This window comes from Microcaecilia unicolor, chromosome 3 (assembly GCF_901765095.1).
Source record: "Microcaecilia unicolor chromosome 3, aMicUni1.1, whole genome shotgun sequence".
In the NCBI taxonomy this organism is placed as follows: Eukaryota; Metazoa; Chordata; class Amphibia; order Gymnophiona; family Siphonopidae; genus Microcaecilia; species Microcaecilia unicolor.
In genome coordinates this window covers 385,850,355-385,874,155 of record NC_044033.1, presented here as the reverse complement: position 1 = coordinate 385,874,155, position 23,801 = coordinate 385,850,355, and the positions used below count along the sequence as shown (strand labels likewise).

At 41.8% G+C, this 23,801-nt stretch overlaps 1 protein-coding gene across 2 annotated transcripts in view; it reads left to right on the top strand.

Annotated features, from left to right (window-relative positions):
- Nucleotides 1-23,801, top strand: part of SCARA5 (scavenger receptor class A member 5) — a 377,960-nt gene that overhangs the window by 299,066 nt on the left and 55,093 nt on the right. For both annotated transcript variants that reach the window (XM_030198673.1, XM_030198672.1), the window contains exon 6: nucleotides 16,563-16,661. In XM_030198673.1, coding sequence (XP_030054533.1) covers nucleotides 16,563-16,661 — 99 coding nt within the window. The remainder of the gene's footprint in view (nucleotides 1-16,562; nucleotides 16,662-23,801) is intronic.

Below are 23,801 nucleotides of genomic sequence, written 5' to 3'. Positions count from 1 at the left end.
TGAGAAAAACACCAAGTGGTTAATCTTACAAATTCATATTTTCTGAGGGAGGAAGGTTAATCGGTAATTGCAGCCGGTACAGTGGTAACTAAAGGAAGTTGCTGCAGAGGGTTCTTCATCTGTTCTTTTAACTCCACAAACTCTTGTAATTTCTTGGGTTCAACAAATAAGTAATAAGGAAATAAAACACTTACAAGGGAATCGCTCTAGGAAGGTCCCACCTAGGGCAATGATTCTTGGCTTAAAAGCCAAGCGTTCACACCTCCTAGTCTGCAATTCCCTTGATATATCAGGATATATATTTATCTTTGAACCCAAAAAACTATCAGCCATGTATCGGAAATACAATTTCAAAACATTGTTCCTATCTAAATCAAAGGCAAAAGTCACTAGTAATATAACTCTCTATATAGGGTATTTTAGGAAGATTTATCATTCTCAAGTTATTTTTCCTTAATTGGTTCTCCAGAAGTTCCACTTTTTTACAAGAAACATGACTGTCCTTCATTACCAGATTAACTGATTTTTGTAGAGAAACCATTTCCGTAATCAAAGTCTCTATTTTTATATCTTGGACTTCCACTTTGTTAGATAAGTATTGATATAATCACATATTTATTCCTGAAAAATTTTTGACATCTGAAGAAGAGAATTATTCACACTCTGCAGCACTTCCCATAGTGCATCCATTATGACATTTTTTGGCTTCACACAGGTCCAATTTCTCCACAGAAACCATTCCAGATATCTTCGGGGGGAAGAGCTCACTCTCCAATCCCCCAGTTGGTTTATTATCTGGAGTCAATGCTGCGCCAGGACCTCCTCGGATCGCGTGAGAATCCTAACCCACTTCGGGCGTTTCCACTGTCGACCTCCATAGCGAAGCATTACTGTTTCCGGGTCTTGGAGAGGTCATGCCAACAGGGGGACTCAAAGTCACTCCCTCTCCACTGAGATTTAGCAATAAAGCCTTGCTGTTCCCCAAAGCAGGAACCAATATCCCCGACGTTATGACCCCGAATCTCTCCAAAGTAGACTGAGAAGTGGTGGGAACCCCAGCCGTGTTCGAGGAGGACAACACCACGGCTTTGCCTTTTTTCTTCCCCATTCTCTGGGGAGCGCGCCTACTTCTTCAGGTATTCTGGTGTAAAACGGGAACTCAACTAACATACATCCTCCCTCGATGCCATCTTGGATCCTCCAGTTTGTCTGGTTTCTCCTCAGAGGCCTGTCTGATATGGGTAACCCTTCAGCATAGCCCTCTAAGTCATTGAAACACGGAAGCCCCTCCACCACTTACAAGGTGGTGTCCCTTCGGAGGGGAAGACCTCTTTAATTTTTAAAAACTTATGATGGCTAGCCATCTTTTTTTCTGGACCCATAAACAGAAGGTACTACTCCACTGTTCACAGCTGTCTTCTAAGAAGGCAATGGATAAAATGCTACATGATGAATTTAGGCATATGTAAACCAACTTTTGGGCCAATCTGGAACTCATTCCTCAAACCTTGATAAGATTTTAACTTCCCATCTTCATTAAATAAATGGAAAGGAATATACAATGCCTGTGTGCTTCCAATCCTGAGAAGACTGGGTAGTCGTACCTGGCTACAAATCCAAATTCTCATATATGAGCAGTAATCGTTTGGTCCTCTAAGAACAATTTAAAAATCTGCACAGTCTTTGCCAGAATTTCCGCAGTGGCCTTAGAAGTTCAATGGACCTCAGAGATATATCTAATTTATAAGACGACGCATGTAGAAAATAGCTAGGATGCAATGGAGTCCACAAATTAGCTTTGACTGGCATAACAGTGTAATGAGTAGTATCATGAAACCAATCACTGAGGTAACAAATTCCACAGGCTAAATTAAAGCATTGAAGACTGAGGGGGTCTTTTACTTAGGCGTGCTGGCGTTTTTAGTGCGCGCTAAAAATAGGCTACTACTACTACTACTACTATTTAGCATTTCTATAGCGCTACAAGGCATACGCAGCGCTGTACAAACATAGAAGAAAGACAGTCCCTGCTCAAAGAGCTTACAATCTAATAGACAAAAAATAAATAAAGTAAGCAAATCAAATCAATTAATGTGAACGGGAAGGAAGAGAGGAGGGTAGGTGGAGGCGAGTGGTTACGAGTCAAAAGCAATGTTAAAGAGGTGGGTTTTCAGTCTAGATTTAAAGGTGGCCAAGGATGGGGCAAGACGTAGGGGCTCAGGAAGTTTATTCCAGGCGTAGGGTGCAGCGAGACAGAAGGCGCGAAGTCTGGAGTTGGCAGTACTGGAGAAGGGAACAGATAAGAAGGATTTATCCATTGAGCGGAGTGCACGGGAAGGGGTGTAGGGAAGGACGAGTGTGGAGAGATACTGGGGAGCAGCAGAGTGAGTACATTTATAGGTTAGTAGAAGAAGTTTGAACAGGATGCGAAAACGGATAGGGAGCCAGTGAAGGGTCTTGAGGAGAGGGGTAGTATGAGTAAAGCGACCCTGGCGGAAGATGAGACGGGCAGCAGAGTTTTGAACCGACTGGAGAGGGGAGAGGTGACTAAGTGGGAGGCCAGCAAGAAGCAGATTGCAGTAGTCTAAACGAGAGGTGACAAGGGTGTGGATGAGGGTTTTGGTAGAGTGCTCGGAAAGAAAGGGGCGGATTTTACGGATGTTGTAAAGAAAGAAACGACAGGTCTTGGCGGTCTGCTGGATATGAGCAGAGAAGGAGAGAGAAGAGTCAAAGATGACCCCAAGGTTTCGAGCTGAGGAGACAGGGAGAATGAGAGAGCCATCAACAGAAATAGAAAACGGGGGGAGCGGGGAGGTGGGTTTGGGGGGGAAAATGAGAAGCTCGGTTTTGGTCATATTTAATTTCAGGTGGCGTTGAGACATCCAGGCAGCAATGTCAGACAAGCACGCTGAAACTTTGGTTTGGATGCAAGGTGAGATATCAGGGGTAGAAAGGTAGATTTGGGAGTCATCAGCATAGAGGTGGTAGGAAAAGCCATGGGATGAGATTAATGAACCAAGGGAAGAAGTGTAGATAGAAAAGAGCTAAAAATAGGCATGTGCTAAATGCTAAAGACACCCATAGGAATACATTGGTGTCTTTAGCATTTAGCGTGCACTAAAAACGCCAGCACGCCTAAGTAAAAGATCCCCTAAGAACGCCAAGTTCACCTTTCTCCTTGACTTGAAAACCAAAGCAACACATAACCTAGCTCTCTAACCTAACCACAAATATGTGCGTATGGGTCCATTTATAGTCTGAAAATTTCAGATCGTGAGAGCTAGTGGCAGCACCTGAACAACATACAGCCACCGGAGGACCAAGACCATGTTATACAAAAAAATACATGCCATAAAGATAAGCTCTTCAAATATTCTGTCACTCTTGGCTCCAGAACATCAGTAAGGCTGTATTAATTTTACAAAACATTGATAAATCTGCTGGAACCTAGGCACCAAGATACCATATGGAATCCTGCACCCACACAAGGAGGAATTGTACCATCCACTGTTTTTTCACTTCCCTCTGCAAAATTTAGTCCTCTGACTTGCTCATTTATTTTGGGGCTAAATGCCTTTCCATGTGCAGAAAATGATGTTAACACCTTGGCCAAATAACTTGTCCCATGCTTCAACTATTCCAATAATCTGTTGCTGAAAGTTTCAGAATCTCAGCTTAAGGCTTTACAGATTGCACAAAATTCTATTGTAAGAGTTTTGGTGGGTTATAATTGATATGAACACATATCTCCAGTGTTGAAAAGTTTACATTGGCTCCCTATAGAATACTGTATTAAGTTTAAGATCTTATGTTTAGTCTTCAAGATTGCCATGGATCAGGCTTCAAAAGTGCTGACCGTGAAGTTTCAAGTATATCAGCCCCCGAGAGCATTGAGATCTGCTGATAAATTAATACTTGATGTACCGTCACACCGTTTGATGAAAGTAAATGAATTTAGATCATCTATTTTTTATGTAGCGTGCTCCTCAATGTGGAACAGTTGCCATTGAGGTTAAGAAAAATCCAGGATGTAAAGCAGTTCAAGAAGGAGCTAAAAGTGTATTTTTTATACAAGCATATGGTGATATGAGAAAACTTAGTTAAGTTAATAGAAAATATGTATTCAGAGTATTAAATGCTTTGTAAGGTGATGAGGTGTTAAATGTGTTGTGAAGAATATAGATGGACCAATGTATGTTTAACTGTATGTTGTTAGTTTTATATTATCAAGGTGTACATTGTTATCTGCCAAGGACATTTCGACTGAGAAAAATAACAGTTTTTAAAATAAATAAATAAATAAATAAAACCAGGTTGGACAAAATCATTAAAATATCATCTGTGAATGCTAAAGATTTGATTTTGTTACCTCTATATTCCAAGTGTTTCCTGTACTGTCTGCTTAAAAGGTTCTAAAAATAAAAAATAATAAGGGTTTACACAGGCTCCTGTCCTTTACCCATAATGTTGTGCCAGTAATAAAATCCTCTAAACTCAATATGAAGTGGTGGTAGGAGTAGCTGTGGAAACACTACCTAATAATTCACGACTCCCCCTGCACTGTAAAAAGGAAATGAACCTGCCAATCCGAAATGTTCAACAAATTTGGTATCAGTTGTGATTAACAGGGAGAAAAAAGCCTCAAGGTGCCTGGGTCAAGTATGCTCCCACAAGCAACATAACGATCCCGTTGACCAATTACTTGGCCTTAAAAGGATCTACTCCTCCTCATGGGCAAAAAACCTCCCCAAAGTCACAGCTGACCTTCCCCAACCAAGATGACAAGATACTTTCCATATTCTGCTCTGAGATGGACTCTGGAAGGCCCACAAAGTGCAAATTATTGTACCTTGAGTGATTTTCTAAATCATATATTTTCTCAGTCTGGGCTCCAACCAGGGTCCACAATGCAGTGATCTCTGCTAATGCACAGATGAGGCCTTCTTCCAAGGTAGCCACACAGGTCTCTAATTCACTCATCCTTTGAATACAATTGCCCAGAATTTGCTGCATTTTCTCTAACTACCGCTTGTGTAAGATCTGCCAAAGGCGAAGAAGTTGTTCTGGGCTCTGCCTTCTTATTTGCAGGCACCTTGGTCTTCCCTTTGTCTTTCTGTTGCTGTCTTGCAGCCATTTGTACTCCCACTTTGGTCACAAACTTGTCCATACACTAATTAAGAACTATAAGGTAATATGCACTCTGCAGCTGAAAAAAACAAGGATGGAGGAAGATTAGGGTAAGGGCTTCAGGAGCAGGCCAACACACATCCTTCTCTGCTCATAGCCTCGTGTGACTCCATTAATGAGGTATTATATAAATATATATCCAAATCAACAATACTGTGGTGTTGAATAACTAGTGCTGTAATCTGCTTTTTAAAAAAAAATAACGGAGGAAAAGGCCTAAAAAGTCTGTGGTACTCAATGAAATTTCATGAAAATTTAGTACTCTATCCTGCTTATAATCGAAAGAGAAAAACGCCTATATTGTGACCCAAATCGGGAGACAGACATTTATCTCCCAAAAACGAATAAAGCAGTATAATCAAAAGCCGAATTTGGACGTTTTCAACTGCACTCCGTCGCGGATGCGGACAACGTTGATGGGGGCGTATCGAAGGCGTGGTGAAGGCGGAACTGGGGCGTGGTTATCTGCCGATCAGAGATGGGCGCCTTTCGCCGATAATGGAAAAAAAATATGCGTTTTTAGCGAGAATTTAGGGCACTTTTCCTGGACCCTGTTTTTCCACGAATAAGGCCCCAAAAAGTGCCCTAAATGACCAGATGACCACTGGAGGAAATCGGGGATGACCCCCCCTGACTCCCCCAGTGGTCACGAACCCCCTCCCACCACAAAATATGCCGTTTCACAACTTTTTATTTTCACCCTCAAATGTCATACCCACCTCCCTGGCAGCAGTATGCAGGTCACTGGAGCAGTGGACTTCAGGCAGGTGGACCCAGGCTCATCCCCCCCCCCCCCACCTGTTACACTTGTGCTGGTAAATGGGAGCCCTCCAAACCGCCCCCCAAACCCACTGTACCCACGTGTAGGTGCCCCCCTTCACCCCTTAGGGCTATAGTAATGGTGTAGACTTGTGGGCAGTGGGTTTTGAGGGGGATTTTGGGGGCTCAACACCCAAGGGAAGGGTGCTATGCACCTGGGAGCTTTTACCTTTTTTTTTTTTTTTTTGTAAAAGTGCCCCCTAGGGTGCCCGGTTGGTGTCCTGGCATGTGAGGTGGACCGGTGCAGTACGAATCCTGGCCCCTCCCACGAATAAATGTCTTGGAGTTATTTGTTTTTGAGCTGGGCGTTTTCGGTTTCCATTATCGCTGAAAAACAAAAACGCCCAGCTCAAAAAAAGCTAAACGTCCATGTTTTTTCGAAAATACGATTCGGTCCGCCCCTTCACGGACCCGTTCTCGGAGATAAACGCCCATGGAGATAGGCGTTTCTGTTCGATTATGCCCCTCAATGGATACCAACTTCATCACTGGCCAGAAAAAACCTCCAAACAATTTTATTTCTTATTTTCTTATTTCTTATCTTCTCCTTCCTTATTTTTTATTTCTTTTCTTTTAAATCAGTATTCAATAAAAGCATAATGTCACCAAAAGAAAAAAAAACAGCTTGTACATTCAAATATTTTCATAGGCAATATGGCACTTATAGGTCTCAATTGGGTCCCCTTTTGCCCAACAGCTTTGTCAAGGAAAAATATCCATTATTGTGCCATAACATGCATTAACTTGCCACCTAGAAAAAAACAAAAAAATATCATCAGATATAATCAAGGGCAAGTGTTCGATGGCACAGTTCCAAGAGAACTTACTTGCTGTACCTTGTATAGCATTGAACTGGCAAACCAGTTTTCTTGGAACTGCATCAACGAACACTAGTCCTTGATTATATCTGATTATATTTGTTGTTTTTTTCTAGGTGGCAAGTTAATGCACATTATGGCACAATAATGGATATTTTCCCTTGACAAAGCTGTTGGGCAAAACGGGACCCATTTGGGAACTTTGCCTTACCCTTCACTACCAATTATAATGTTCTAGTACATATTGTGTTGTCATTGCAAGTAGTATACCATGCCATACTTTGTATTGCTGTTCGAATATTTTTACTGCTCTAATTGCCTATCGCTCATGTTTGATTTATTCTTATTGTACACCGCCTTGAGTGAATTCCTTCAAAAAGGCGGTAAATAAATCCTAATAAATAAATAAATAAACTAAAAGATAAGTGCCATATTGCCTATGAAAGTATTTGAATCTACAAGATGATGTTTTGTTTTGTGACATTATGCTTTTATTCAATACTTTTTTAAAAGAAAAGAAATAAAAAAATAAGGAAGGAGAAGGTAAGAAATAAGAAAATAAGAAATAAAAATTGTTTGAAGGTTTTTCTGGCCAGTAATGAAGTTGGTGTTCATTGAGTACTACATTTTCATGAAATTTATTGAACACTGCAGACTTTTGAGGCCATTTCCTCCATTTTTGTTTTTTAAGCAGCAGATTATAGCACTGGTTATTCAGCACCACTGTATTGTTATATGAATTTATTCTTTTGTTCTTTGGAAAGTTTTGTTTGGTTTGAAATTATATAAGCATTGCCGTACTGGGGCAGACTTTAGATCCATCAAGCCTAGTATCCTGTTTCCAACAGTGGCCAAACCAGTTCATAAGTACCTGGCAGGATCCCAAAAGAGTAAAATAGATTTCATGCTGCTTATCATAGGAATAAACAGTGGGTTTTCTCTAAGTCTACCTTTTTTCCAGGAACTTGTCCAAATATATTTAAACAATGCTACACTAACTATTTTTACCACATTCTCTGGCAACAAATTCCAGAGCTCAATTATGCATTCAGTGAAGAAATATTTTCTCTGATTTGTTCCAAATTTACTATTTAGTAACTTCATCATGTGCCCCCTAGTCCTTGCACTTTTGGAAAGAGTAAACAACCGATTTACATCCATCCACTCCACTCAGTATTTTATAGACCTCTATTATATCTCCCCTCCACTGTCTGTTCTTCAAGCTGAGGAGCCCTAGCCTATTTAGCCTTTCCTCTTAGGAGAATCATTCCATCCCCTTTATAATTTTGGTCGCCCTTCTTTTTGAGATACCAGAACTATACAGGGCATTTGAAGTCAGTCACACGCTAGAGCAATAGAGCAATACAAAGACATTATAATATTCTCTGTTTAATCTCCAGTCCTTTCCTAATGATTCCTAACATGTCATTTGCTTTCTTGGCCACAGCTACATGATAGATAGATAGATAGATAGATAGATAGATAGATAGATAGATAGATAGATAGATAGATAGATAGATAGATAGATAGATAGATAGATAGATAGATAGATAGATAGATAGATAGATATGTTAAAAAAACAGCTCCCTGGGGAACTCCACTATTGACCATTTAACCCCACTCTCTGTTTTCTGTCTTTTAACCAGTTCTTAATCCATAATATGAGATTGCTTAATATTCCATAGCGCTTTAATTTCCTCAGAAGTCTTTAATGAGATATTCTGTCAAATGCTTTCTGAAAATACAGATACACTATGAGGCTTATTTTCAAAGCACTTAGCCTCCCAAAGTTCCATAGAAACCTATGGAACTTAGCCTCCCAAAGTGCTTTGAAAATATGCCTCAATATCAACCAACTCACCTGTACCTACGTCTTTATTCACACTGTATGACCCTCGAATGGGGTTTGGGCATAGCTGGCGGAATAAGACAACCGGACACAAGGTAGACTGCAAAGATAAGTATTTTATTTACAAGAGTCCTCGGCCCTGTTCCTTCAAAGGACCCGAGTCTTAGCATGAGTACTTCTGCAGTTCAGAAAATAAAGTAGGCCTCTGGCAAGAGGCCAAGCACAGCTATAGCTGCTGGGGTTGCCCCACCTCAAATACAGTTTTTACTCTTCTCAAAAAGTACATGTATGGCTCTGGACAGACCTCAAAACAGCAAAACTTGTAATGTTTATTTAGAAGCAGCAAAGGGCTTACATCAGCCACATTGCAGCAATTAATTGCACTCGGCACAGGTGTAGGCTGGGCGGCTGCTCCTTCCTCCTTGGGCTTCCTTAATCTTGGCCTGGTCCTGTCCTTTATACTCCCTGGAATGGGCTCCACCCCTCCAAGCTCACTTCCTCCTGCGGCGGGACTAGCACTCTTAAGTTGGTTCCAACTATTAGGGAGATTGTTCTTAATGGGGAGGGGCATTGTTCTATAGACTCCCTTACACACACCTTCAAAAAATGTAGCAGATTGGTGAGGCAAGATTTCCATTGGCTAAAATCTATGTTGGCTTTGTCTATTAATCCATGCCTATGAATATGTTCAGTAATATTGGGGCCCTTTTACTTAAGCGAGATAAAATCTGGGTTTAGCATTTTCTAACATGGGACTTTCCAGCATGCTAAGCCAAGATTTAATGTGGCACATTTGTAGGGCTATTTCTTTTCTTTTTTTGATTTGAAGGTCATGCTAATATTCCCGTTAGTATGTGGCACCTTCAGAAAGTTAATGCATTAGCTCTGAGTTAACCATTTACCCCGGGATTCTTTATATCACACCTAGCGTTCTGCGCCAAAATCCAAGTGTATTCTATAACAATGCACAGAACTTAATTAGCTTAACAAGCCAATCAGCATTTTAACAGTACCTAACAAGCAATAATTAGCACTAATTGGCAATAATTAGAATACATGCACATAACTCACTAAGCGCATTCTGTAACACACTGTCATGTCCCCTACCTCAGCGCAAGTGGCATCCTCGGGCTGCGCAGGGTCATGGCAACACATACACTTGACTGGTTCAGCCTTGAGCCATGTCTGTGTGCTTCTTCTCTGGCTGCAGGCTTCCTGATTGCCTTGCTCTCATGCACCTGGATCTGCTCTCTCTGCCTGGCTTCCAGGCTCTTTAATTGCCTTGCTACCACACACCTGTGTTGACTTTCTCTCTGCCTACCTGACCTATGGAAGCTCTCCTCTTCAGCTGGTTCCTGTCTACGTCAGAAAGTCTGCACTATTTCTGGGACGCTTTCCCTCTGCTTCATTGCTTTGGCTTCTACTTGAGTAAGCGTTTCTCTTCAGCGTACTCTTCTGTTTGCTGCCTGCCTGTAAAGACCCTGCCTGTACCTGGATTACTCTTCTGTTTGCTGCCTGCCTGTAAAGACCCTGCTTGTACCTGGGTTACTCTTCTGTTTACTGCCTGCCTGTAAGACCCTGCTTGGACCTGGTTACTCTCTTATCTGCTGCTTGCCTGAATATCCTGCCTGAATCTGGTTAGTCTCCTGTCTGCTGCCTGCCTGAATATCCTGCCTGGATCTGGTTATTCTCCTGTCTGCTGCCTGCCTGAATATCTTGCCTGGACCTGGTGACTCCTGGGTCAGTTACCTGCCTGTATTCCTGCCTGGACCCAAGACACTCCTTAGCCTACTGCCTGTCACTGTGTTGTGACCCGCTCCTGAACTTCTTCCTTCTGCTCTCCTCTGGCTGGTCTCTCTGGGTGCCCCTTTCCTGGCCTCTTAGTATAAGTCCTGTCGGCCGCCTGCACCTGGGGACTCAACCCTTGGGGAACGGCGGTCACCACAGGTGAACTTTGGGGGTTGCTCTGCTGCCAAGCAGAACCCGAATCTGTGTCTTTTCACATCCGGCAGCACACTGCTCGGCACAGGAACTCACCATATCTGACACACACGGTGACTAAATTCTAATCTAATGTGCAGAGCCAAAAGGGGACATGGTTATAGGTGGGGACATGGGCATTTCATGGGCATTCCAAAATTTATGTCCACGTGGAGGGGCATAATCGAAAGGGATGCCCAAGTTTTGTTGAGGATGTCCTCGCAGGACGTCCCCGTGAAGGGGTGGGAAAACCTGTATTATCGAAATAAGATGGACGTACATCTTTCGTTTTGATAATACGGTTGGGGATGCCCAAATCTGGAAATTTAGGTCGACCTTAGAGATGGTCGTCCTTAGACTTGGTCGTTTCTGATTTTCGGCGATAATGGAAACTGAGGATGCCCATCTCAGAAACGACCAAATCCAAGCCCTTTGGTCATAGGAGGAGCCAGCATTCATAGTGCACTGGTCCCCCTCACATGCCAGGACACCAACCGGGCACCAAAGGGGGCACTGCAGTGGACTTCAGAAATTGCTCCCAGGTGCATAGCTCCCTTACCGTGTGCGCTGAGCCCCCCCAAAACCCACTACTCACAACTGTACACCACTACCATAGCCCTTATGGGTGAAGGGGGCACCTAGATTTGGGTACAGTGGGTTTCTGGTCGGTTTTGGGGGGTTCACATTTACCACCACAAGTGGAACAGGTAGGGGGGGATGGGCCTGGGTCTGCCTGTCTCAAGTGCACTGCACCCACTAAAACTGCTCCAGGGACCTGCATACTGCTGCGATGGACCGGAGTATGACATTTGAGACTGGCATAGAGGCTGGCAAAAAATATTTTTAAAGAATATTTTTGAGAGTGGGAGGGGGTTAGTGACCACAAGGGTAGAAAGGGGAGGTCATCCCCAATTCCCTTCAGTGGTCATCTGGTCAGTTCAGGCACCTTTTCGAGGCTTGGTCGTGAAAAAAAAGGGGCCAAGTAAAATTGACCAAATGCTCGTGAGGGACGCCCTTCTTTTTTCCATTATCGGCTGAGGACGCCCATCTCTTAAACACGCCCCCGTCCAGCCTTCAGTACACTGCCAACACGCCCCCATGAACTTTGGTCGTCCCCACAATGGAAAGCAGTTGAGGACACAAAAAAATCGGCTTTCGATTATGCCAATTTGGGCGACCTCGGGAGAGACCTCAGGAGAAGGACGTCCATCTCCCGATTTGTGTCGAAAGATGGTGTCCTTCCCTTTCAAAAATAAGCTAGATTGTATTACGGGTTGGGTAGTAAAACAATGTTTTCAGATACTGGGCCTACCCTTTTGGAATGCACTCCCACCCTACCTATGTCAACTCTGCTCCCATTCCAAACTTAAGGCAACTTTGAAAACCCCAATTTTTTTTTAGCAGATTTATGGCTCTACCTGATTTTGCGGGCCTTTTGGCCATTTGTTACTATCTTATTTATTTATAAAATTTATATCCCGCTTAAACCTAAGTAGGTAACAATGTAACATTCACGTAAGTATATAAGTATTGCCATACTGGGACAGACCGAAGGCTCATCAAGCCCAGCATCCTGTTTCCAACAGTGGCCAATCCAGGTTACAAGTACCTGAGAATATCCCAAAACAGTACAATACATTTTATGCTGCTTATCCTAGAAATAAGCAGTGGAATTTCCCCAAGTTCATTTTAATAATGGCTTATGAACTTTTTTTTAGGAAGCTATCCAAACCTTTTTTAAACCCTGCTAAGATAAATGCTGTTACTACATTCTCTAGCAAAGAATTCCAGAGTTTAATGACATATTGAATGAAGAAATATTTTCTCCAATTTGTTTTAAATTTACTACTTTGTAGCTTCATTGCATGTCCCCTAGTCCTAGTATTTTTGGAAAGAGTAAACAAGAGATTCACATTTATCCGTTCCACTCCACTCATTATTTTATGGACCTCTGTCATATCTCCCCCTCAGATGTCTTTTCTCCAAGCTGAAGAGCCCTAGCCACTTTAGACTTTCCTCATAGGAAATTCATCCTATCCCCTTTATCATTTTCGTCGCCCTTCTCTGTACTTTTTCTAATTCCACTATATCGAGGTGCGGTCACACCATGGAGTGATACAAAGGCATTATAATATCCTCATTTTTGTTTTCCATTCCTTTCCTAATAATACCTAACATTCTATTTGCTTTCTTAGCCGCTGCCGCACATTGAGCAGAGGATTTCAACATATCATCAACGATGACGCCTAGATCCCTTTCCTGGTCGGTGACTCCTAATGTGGAACCTTGCATTATGTAGCTATAGTTCGGGTTCCTCTTTCCCACATGCTCCCATTAAACGTCATCTGCCATTTGGATGCCTAGTCTCCCAGTCTCATAAGGTCCTCTTGTAATTTTTCACAAATTCACATATAACACAAACAATAACAATACCCACTGTTTCCCAACCAACCAGAAACATTAGTCTTGCCACAAGATATTAAAAGGCTTCAATTTGTTTTCACTCCAAACTATGTGACAGTATGTTCTAATGCATGACTTGCTGGATACTACTGTTCTCCTGGTATTACTCCTCCCTTGTTCCTCCCCTCCTCTTACCTTTCCTCCCTTTCTTTCCTTCTTTGGCTGTCCCATCTAACTTTGTAGTTCCTTTCATTAAACGTTCTCCTATAGCTAACTTTTTAAACCGCTGTGATACAATTTTTCTCTGGCAGTATTTCAAATAAATGTAACCTGAACCTGAGTGGATGGAGCTGGGCATGCCATGGGTGTGCAGAAGAGTGGCCAGCTGTGATAGCTAGCATATGGGCTGGTATATTGCATTGGTTGTCATGACTGCTTTTAGCAGAGCTGAACTTACCACTACTTCAAAAGGAGCCAATAATTGTAGCTCTGCTACCAACAGTCTGTTACGACAGCTGCTTCTAACATAGGTGCCTTGGTGGTGCTTGTCCCACACATCCAATCCCTCTCTTGACACCCCCTGACATCATCCCCAGATGGACCCACACATGATCCCTCCCAAAATTACTCTACACCTCAAATTTATCTCTCCACATCACCCCCTCCCCAAAAAAATCACCCCATGTCTGGTCTCCCCACATGACCATGACATGTTTGATTCAACCCCCCAACATGTCCCTTCTTCTAACCCCCTCCAAAATTCAATCTTAATATACCGCAAACAGCACTATAACAGATGCAGCAAAGCAGCTAACAATTTTATAAAAACATGAAAAAGAAGGAAGGGAAAAAATTAAAAGAGTGGGGAAGGGCAAAGGAGGAAAAAAGAAAATTAAGGTTAGTTGTATATATTAAGGTTTCTTTAAAAAGTCATGTTTTTAAAATTAAGAACATAACATAAGAATAGACATACTGGGTCAGACCAATGGTCCATCTAGCCCAGTATCCTTCTTCCAGCAGTGGCTAATCCAGGTCACAAGGAGCTGGTGGAAACTCAATTAGTAGCAACATTCTATGCTACCAATCCTGGGACAAACAGTGGCTTCCCCCATGTCCATCTCAATAACAGACTATGAACTTTTCCTCCAGGAACTCGTCCAAACCTTTTTAAACACAGATACGCTAACCACCATTACCACATCTTGCAGAGCTTAAATATTCTTTGAGTGAACCGATATTTCCTCCTATTTGTTTTAAAAGTATTTCCATGCAATTTCATTCAGTGTCTCCTGGTCTTTGAACTTTTTGAATGAGTGAAAAATCGATTCACCTCCACCCACTCTACACCACTCAGGATTTTGTAGACTTCAATTATATGCCCCCTCAGCTGTCTCATTTCCAAGCTGAAGCACCCTAACCTTTCCTCAAATGAGAGCAGTTCCATCCCCTCTATCATTTTCATCACTCTTCTTTGAATCTTTTTTGAGATATGGCAACCAGAATTGAATGCAGTACTCAAGGTGAGGTCACACCATGGAGTGATACAGAGGCATTATAATATTTTTAGTCATATTTTGCATTCCTCTCCTAATAATTCCTAGCATCCTGTTTGCTTTTTTGGCCACCACCAAACACTGGCGAAACATTTCAGCGTAACTATGATCAGATTATCCTTCCCAATATGCGTTACTTTGCATTTGTCTACATTAAATTTCATCTGCCATTTGATTATGTGTATTGAAGGTTAGATTAAAGAGCCATGTTTTAATTAGTCTTTTAAATGCAGTGTATGAAGATTCAGTTTTTATACCTATAGGTAAGGTGTTCCAAAGCTTTGGTGCTACATAGGCAAAGGCAGTTTCCCTAATAATATCCATATGAATACAGGAAAGTGAAGGGGGTTGTAAAAGGGCATTTTGAGAGGAGTCCAACATCCAAATGTGTAGAGAGTCAATAAATTTGAGATGTAATCCAGAGCTGAAGGAAGAAGCCTTTTATGTACCAGAGTCAATATTTCAAATTTAATATGGGCAGAATCAGGCAGCCAGTGTTCCATAATTAATATCAGAGTAACACAGCCAAATTGATGAGTCCTATGAAGAAGTTTGACTGCTGTAGATTGAACAAGTTGTAAGCATTTTAAGGAAGAAAGAGGGAAGTTTGAGAAAAGGAATTATAGTCATCTAAATCCCAACCTTCCCCCCACATCTCAATCTTGCCAGAATCTTACTGTGGTTTCCATGATAGTTCAGTGGTAGCCAATGATAGTCCAGTGGTAGCAGCTGAGCCCCTCTGCTGCCACCCAGGACTCCAGTAGCAAGAAATGACCTCTAGGAGGTCATGTTGGTCATTTTGGATCCTGGTGCAGTCTCAGGTGGCAGCAGAGGGGATTAGCTGCCATCCAGCTACAACTGGACCACAATGGACACCCCTGGGTAGGTCCTGAGAAGACTGTGAATGGGGGGGGGGGGGTCAGGCTCTCAAGAGGCTTGCTCTAAGTGGGATGTTCGATGAAGGGATCAGAAGGGGTATTTGACTGTAGGGGTGGTTGGAAGGAGGAATATGTCGAGGTGATTGGACATGTAGGTGTCTTGTGGAGGGATCGGACATGTCAGGGATATGTAGGAGAATCGGAGATAGGGTGATGTTGGGGAGTGATGTGAGGAGGGAGATCTGAGGTGCAAAGTGATGTCGGGGGGGGGGGGGGAGGAGACCTGATATGCTGGAGGAAGCACTGGTCACCTTTTTTAATTGTATTTTTATGGGCCTTCATTGTGTTACATGAAGTGGCATGCCTTATGGTAAGTGTCTGTCCTGTCCAGAAAATGCAGGGCAAATGCTGGATCCACTCCCTGCATTTACGACAAAAGCTTTGTACTTACTGCACTTTTGCTGTTTCCTGATATCTTAATTTGGATCCTGCCTCCATTTTCTTAAGAATGTTCTTTTGATCTTGGATGGACAGCCTCCTGAATGCAGATAAAGACTTCTCCATATATCATAACACTGATATTCTAGAGTTCTCCTCTGGCTCAGTACAAGGGAGCCTTTGTTATGTCCTTCACTTTGCAAGAAAATATTAACAAATATTTTCTCTATATATTTGTGCAAGTGAAGATAAGTATATTAAGGCTGAACATGGCAAACCAATGTACTGTGTATTGATTTCTGAATGAATTATGGATACTGAAATTCTGATTTAACTAGTGTACATGTAAATACAATGTGTGTATCTGAATTCAAGAGAGCTTGGGACAAATATATAGGATCTCTAAGGGAGTGATAGGGAGTAGGTAGTATGGATGGGCAGACTGGATAGGCCATATGGTCTTTATCTGCCTATATTTTCTCTGTTTATGATGGGAGATCTTGTTCTGTTGCAAAGTATAAATATGTGGCCAATAGCTTGGTGGGTCTAATCATCCCATGTCTTTATATGTTTCTAACCAGCTTCATTTTGATGATATTTGTAAGTTTATAACTCTTCACTTGTTTATTTGATACAGGATTGCCTGGTGAAAGAGGCATGCAAGGATTAGTTGGGCTGAAGGGAGACCAAGGAAATATTGGACCCGCAGGTCTTTCGGGAATGCGAGGATTCAAAGGTAAGGTTTACTGAAGCTGCCATAACAGCCCAGGTGAATGATTTTCCTTTGTCATATCTGTGCCTCCCTGTGTTTAAAGAAGAATAAACATATTTATGCTAAATCACTGATTCAGTCATAGTTAAATTGTAATTTAAATATCAGCTCTTATGTTGATTTTAGAATTTACATTCACAAATGCCAACATTTAACTAATTTTGTTTGGGGGAGAGGTTTGCATTTCTAGCAGTAAGCCTGTGATGCTCAGGACTTGATTAATTAAACTTTTTCCCAATGGACAAAGAATGGTAATAAAAGTCTGAGGGATCCTTTTATCAAGCTTCGGGAAAAAGGGCATAGACCTTTCAGGATATTTTCAAGAGCTTCCTCTGTGACCTGAATGAATGAGTCCCAGATGGCTGTGCATGGTGGGGAAGAGGGGGTGTTCTCTTCCTTAGCAGGTAGGAGCTTTGATGGGACTATCTGTAGGTCCTGATGGATACCTTTAATTTTGTTAGGAAAGTAAGTGTCAAAGTCATTGTTGGTTAGTTGTGAGTGGAAAGGGTGGTTCTGTTGTGGGGTTTGTAGTAGGCTGTTTACTATTTTAAATAGCTGCTTGTTTAATTTGTAGCTTGCCCTATGTATAGAGAAAAATACTGTTTTTTGGCTGCTGTAATGGCCTGGTGGTACATTGCCATGTGTTTCTTACAGTTGAGCCTGACTTCATCTAGGTGTGATTTGTTTTCCATTTTCTTTCAAGTTGACGTCCTTGACGCTTAAGGATCTGTGGTTCTCGGGAGAACCACGGGGAACATTTGTTTGTGGAGCAAAGGACCTTTAGAGGCACTGTTTTTTTCTAATGCCATTGCTAAGCATGCATTCCAGATATCAACAAGTTCTGGCACTGTCATCATCTTTTCATCTACATCGGGGTAGGACAAGGTCTCTAGGAATTTTTCAGCAGTCATTGGGTCCAATTGTTTTATGTAGACCTTAATAGAAAATTTGATTAGGAAATGATCAGTCCATGATAGGGTTGTTATCTCTATGCCACCAGCCTTGTGTTCCAAGATGTTGACCCCTTTGCAGAACACCAAGTCTAGCATATGGCCCTTTTCATGGGTTAGAGATTTGCTCACCTGAAAGAATCCTAGAGCTGCCATCATATCAAGGAAACACTGCTCAACTTCAATCTTATTTTTCGATATATATATACTACTAGCTTACTGAGTTCAAAATCACAAAAGTATATATATGTCTATATATAAGGATCTCTCAGACCGGCGTACCTTCCCTTAATAAGGCTAAAATGAGCCATAGCCTTATTAAGGGAAGGTACGCCGGTCTGAGAGATCCTTATATATAGACATATATATACTTTTGTGATTTTGAACTCAGTAAGCTAGTAGTATATATATATATCGAAAAATAAGATTGAAGTTGAGCAGTGTTTACTTATAGAATGTGAGCTCCCTTCAACATAAATAAATACTCTGGTGCGTACTAAGTATATCATATCAAGGAAGGCAGCAGTAGTGGTATCTGGAGTATGTGTAGGTTAAAGTCTCCCATGATCAGTAACCTAGGATAGCTCAGGGTTACCTCGGTAATCAGATTCAGCAGTTCTTGCACAGATGATGTGGTGTTGTGAGGTGCTGTGTAGACCAGAAGCAGCCACATTGGTTCCTTGTCTACTACTATTACTACTTATCATTTCTATAGTGCTACTAGACGTATGCAGCACTGTACACTTGAACATGAAAAGAAAGTTCCTGTTTGACAGAGCATACAATCTAATTAGAATAGACAAATGGGACAAATAAGGGATAAGGGAGTTACTAAGGTGGGAATGATAAAACATGGGTACTAAACAAATGAGTAAGGGTTAGGAGTTAAAAGCAGCATCAAAAAGGTGGGCTTTTAGCCTAGAATTGAAGATGGCCAGACATGGAGCTTGATGTACTGGCTCAGGAAGTCTATTCCAGGCATATGGTGCAGCAAGATAAAAGGAATGGAATCTGGAGTTAGCAGTGGAAGAGAAGGGTAAAGATAAGAGAGATTTACCCAATGAACAGAGTTCCTGGGGAGGAGAGTAGGGAAAGATAAGAGTGGTGAGGTACTGAGGAGCTGCAGAGTGATGCACTTGTAGGTCAATAGGAGTTTGAACTGTATGTGGAAACAGATAGGGGGACAATGAAGTGACTTGAGGAGAGGGCTAATATGAGCATAGTGACACTGGCGGAATATAAGTCGTGTAGCAGAATTTTGAACAGTTTGAAGGGGAAAGAGAGATGGCTTAGTGGGAGACCTGTGAGAAACAAGTTGCAATAGTCTAAGTGAGAGGTGATAAGAGTGTGAATAAGGGTTCTGGTAGTATGCTCAGAAAGGAAAGAATGGATTTTGGTGATATTGTAGATAAAGAAATGACAGGTTTTAGCAGTCTGTTGAATATGTGCAGAGAAGGAGAGAGAGGCGTCAAAGAACACCCCAAGGTAACAAGCTGATAAGACAGGGAGGATGAGTGTGTTAACCACAGAGATAGAGAATGGGGGAAGAAGAGAGGTTGGTTTAGGGGAAAAGATGAGAAGCTCAGTCTTGGTCATGTTTAGTTTCAGATGGCTGTGAGACATCCAGGCAGCAATGTCAGACAGGCAGGCTGATACTTTGGCCTGGATCCCTGCTGAAATTTCTGGTGTGGTGACACAAAACTATTCAAGGCTGTTAAAACACATGTGGGCTGTGAAATATTGCAGGAAGACCTTAGGAAATTGGAAGACTGGGCATCCAAATGGCAGATGAAATTTAATGTGGAGAAATGCAAAGTGATGCACATTGAAAAGAATAATCCGAATCATAGTTACCTAATGCTATGGTCCACCTTGGGGGTCAGCACCTAAGAAAAAGATCTAGGTGTCATTGTAGATAATACTCTGACTCTTCTGACCAGTGTGCGGCAGCAGACAAAAAAGCAAACAGGATGCTAGGAATTATTAAGAAACAGATGGTAAATAAGACAGAAAATAATATAATGCCTTTGAATCGCTCCATGGTGCAACCTGAGTATTGCATTCAGTTATGGTCACTGTATCTCAAAAAAGATATAGTGGAATTAGAAAAGGTTCAAAGAAGAGTGAGCAAAATAATAAAGAGGATGGAACTCTTCTCATATTAGGAAAGGCTAAAGAGGTTAGTGCTCTTCAACTTGAAAAGAGACAGATGAGGGGAGATATGATTGAGGTCTACAAAATCCTGAGTGGCGTAGAACGTGTAGAAGTGAATTGATTTTTTACTTGTTTCACAAGTACAAAGACTAGGGGACACTCAATGAAGTTACATGGAAATACTTTTAAAACAAATAGGAGGAAATATTTTTTTCACTCAACGAATAGTTAAGCTCTGGAACTCTTTGCCACAGGATGTAGTAACAGCATTTAGCGTATTTGGGTTTAAAACAGATTTGGACAAGTTCCTGGAGGAATGAAAAGAGGGAGAAGGCATTTGAAGCAAATACCATCAAAGGCAATTACCTTCAAAACAATTTATTAGAAGTATGTCACAATACAAATTAGACAGAAATATATAGATAGAAACAAAAACATTCCCCTCAAAGAGATATGTAATATGCACAATTTAACATTAGATTGGTATCATGATCATTCAAAGAAATATATGTCCTATTTGTTTTATATTGTACTGATAACACATCAGCTAAAAGCAAGGAGCAGCTTCCTGCCAGGTTCTTATCTTTGTTTTGTTGTTGTTGTTGTTGTTGTTCTTCAGAATTTGCATAACAAATACATACATGAAACAAGGAATACATCTGATGTAGAGAAGTCAATCAGGAAACCATGAAATATAAGAAATACTTCCAGGGAGATTCAAGATGGCGTCTTAGGGGTTGGACGCAACTGCTTCTGCTCCTTTCTGTGCCCATTATCGAGATGGGTAAGAAGAGAGGGGAGGGGAGGGGAGGGAGTGCCCCTCGACCCCCACCCTGATCCTGGCGATGAACCAGTTGACACTGGACCTGTTCGGAGTACCTTTGGGCTCCTCGATGACTTCTTCCTCTTCTGCTAGTACCACCCCATTAGCATTGGTCAGCAGCTTAGATGGGGCTTCCCTCAGCCCTGTCGAGTGGGCGGCCCCCCTCCCGCAATCAGGAAGTGGAGGAGCTGCTGGTAAACCTGCCCCCGATGCCCAAGCAGTGCTAGAATATGTAAACAAGGAGGAAGTTTACCTGTAGCAAATATGGCTTTGGAGCTTGGTGGAGAGTTGTTGTTACAGTCTGCTATGAAGGTTTTGCCTCTGGAAATAGTGAATACTTTAACAGGTGAAAAGCCAGCAGACTCCTGTTATACCATCTTGGGTGTTTGCTAAATCGGCCATCGTGACTTTGGAGTCACTGTGGGACATTGCATTTGACATGCACTCTTCTTTACAACCTTTAATTTGGGAAAATACTACAGATATTAAGGTGATTTCTGAAGTTGTCCTGGTTTAGGCACAGGCTACTGCCTAGCAGTTCTCCAAGCTGGAAATTTTAGAATCAAAAGTTTAGACTTTGGAGAGCTTGGGTTCAGCCTCAGTTATAGTTGAGAATTATATACATCGATGATTGGAATATCTGGAGAACCAGGTTAGGAGACATAATTTGAGGCTGCTCAATTTCTGTAGGTCTCCTCTCAGTACACCGATTGATACAGTTAAAAAATATTTAACTGAGGTCCTGAGGATGGCTGGTGATTCACTGCTTCCAATTACATGAGCACAGTACATCTTGAGCTTGGGAAGATCAATAGGAGTGGCCCCTCATGGTCAAAAGGAGGATAATATGAATCTAATTTCATTAAAACGAGCATGCATGTAACATGAGGGGAAGAGCAGGGTAGGCAATGCGGCACCGGCAGAGATCAGCACTGGACAAATTCTTCAGTTGGCAGGGGTCCCCATCCCCCGCCAGCCAAACCAGGTACCCCAGAGCTAATTTGGGGGGGCCTAGGCCCCCGTGGCCCCCCATAGCTACGCCACTGTAGCTGTTCCCCCTCTCTGCTGTTGGTAACGTGTATTGTTTTCCCTGCCATGAACCAAGGACACTTTTCAAAGTGACGATTTCCATGGGTAAAAAAAAAAGTGGTTACACTGCTTACGATACAGGAAGCTCTGTCTGTTTGCTCTCAGACACGAGAAGTTTCTGCTCCTGTTTCTTCACTTGTTGCTATTGGGTGAAGACTTGAAGGAGAAGATATTGTGCTGTGATTATATTTGACTCCTGACTCAAGCATTCACGGAAACACAGACCGTGTCGGGTCATTGAATAAAAATTTGCTTCCTCTAAACGTTGTCTTTGCCTTCTGGCTCCATCTGTGGCTCTATATACTCCTATTGCTTCACGATCCATCATGTTGCTGGTTCCCTCTGATTTGCTTCCCCCCCCCCCCCCCCCCTTCTTCATGACCATGACTTACTGGCATTGTGGAACTTTTTTACATGCGTCAAAACGCTTACTATACAAAGCTGCAGAAGCTTGTTTTTCTGTTAACTACATCTAGGTGAAGCATAGGTTGAATAAATTTTGCAACAGATGGTGGAGGTTTCTCCCGCAGGTTGTTTTTAAGCAATCCTGTTGTTATAACCTCTGCCTCAGAAACTAAAAACAACATTTCCTAAAAACCAGCAAATTCTTTTTTCTTATCTTTGGTCTAAATCCTGACATTCTAACCATGGACTACTGTCCTTCCTCCATACTTGGAGCTCAGATGCCTTTGAATTACAGGCAACAAAGTTCAAAGGAAGGCTAAGGAAAATTTCCTGTGTAACTGTGAAGTACTAAGACAATCCAAGTAAAACCCAGACATAGAGGAATTGCCAAACATGGGAGAAACTAGCGGGTCAGAATAGATGGAGGAAAAGAAAACAATATTAGTCACCTGACTCTACACAGCCCTTGGGGCTCAAGGGCACCCCTGCAGATTTACATAAAAAGTCAACAGATGTTTCATATTCTAAATGGAAGATCCAATTACAATCACTATTTGTGATCTGCTGCCTTAAAGTCTCCATGTCCTACACACTTACATAGTACAGGAAAAATATCTAATGGCTATTTGTTCATTTAGTGCACAAAATTCTATATAAACAAAGGCCCCTATTTTAGAAACTTCTACACATGTAAATAGCAACATTTACATTTGTAGGTTGCATACACAGGCAAATAGTGATTTTATAAAGCTGCTATTTGTGCATGTTATCCCTTATCCCTGGGACACTTAGAGGGACGTTTAAAAAAAAAAGTCTAAGTCCAAAAAATATTTCTACTCATAACGTCGAAAAAAAAAACTGGTCATCTCACAGCCAAAATCAAACAGGAAAAGTGTCTGGATTTCCTGTTCGATTATGGCTGTGAGATGGAAGTTTTTTGCACTGAAATCATCTAGAATGAATGACAAAAAAAACCAAGGACATGAACATTTATTTGGCATCATTTTCAAAAATCACACAGATGTATCTGCAGAACAGAGGAGTAGCTGAGTGGTTAGTGCAGTGAACTGTAAGCAAGGGACACAGATTCAAACCACATTATAACTCTTTTTTTTCTAAATGTGATCCCTCCAGGACCTGAAAAATACCTACTGTACCTGAATGTGCATCACTTCAATATCTTTCAGTCTTGCAGGTGTCTTATATATTTAGGTACACTGGTACAGTAGGTATTTTTCTGTTTTTGGAAGGCTCAGAATTATTTAAAAAATGTTGTTTGAAGTAGGACTTACACCTGGATCCCTTGGTTCACAGTCCACTGCACTAACCACTAGGCTACTTGTCTGACCTGCTTACTGCTTTGTTCAGAATGGCCATAATACCTGCAGCAGACGTACAGCCTGGTTTTCCTTTCCAGTTTCACTTTCAGGAGAGAGGGAAGGGCACAGCAATCACTGGGGGATTAAGGAGTGGTCAGCTACTCAATTAGAGCAACACGGTTTTGTAAATTGGATGTGACTGAAACATGTCTACATAGTAACATAGTAGATGACGGCAGAAAAAGACCTGCACGGTCCATCCAGTCTGCCCAACAAGATAAACTCACATGTGCTACTTTTTGTGTATACCTTACCTTGATTTGTACCTGTCCTTTTCAGGGCACAGACTGTATAAGTCTGCCCA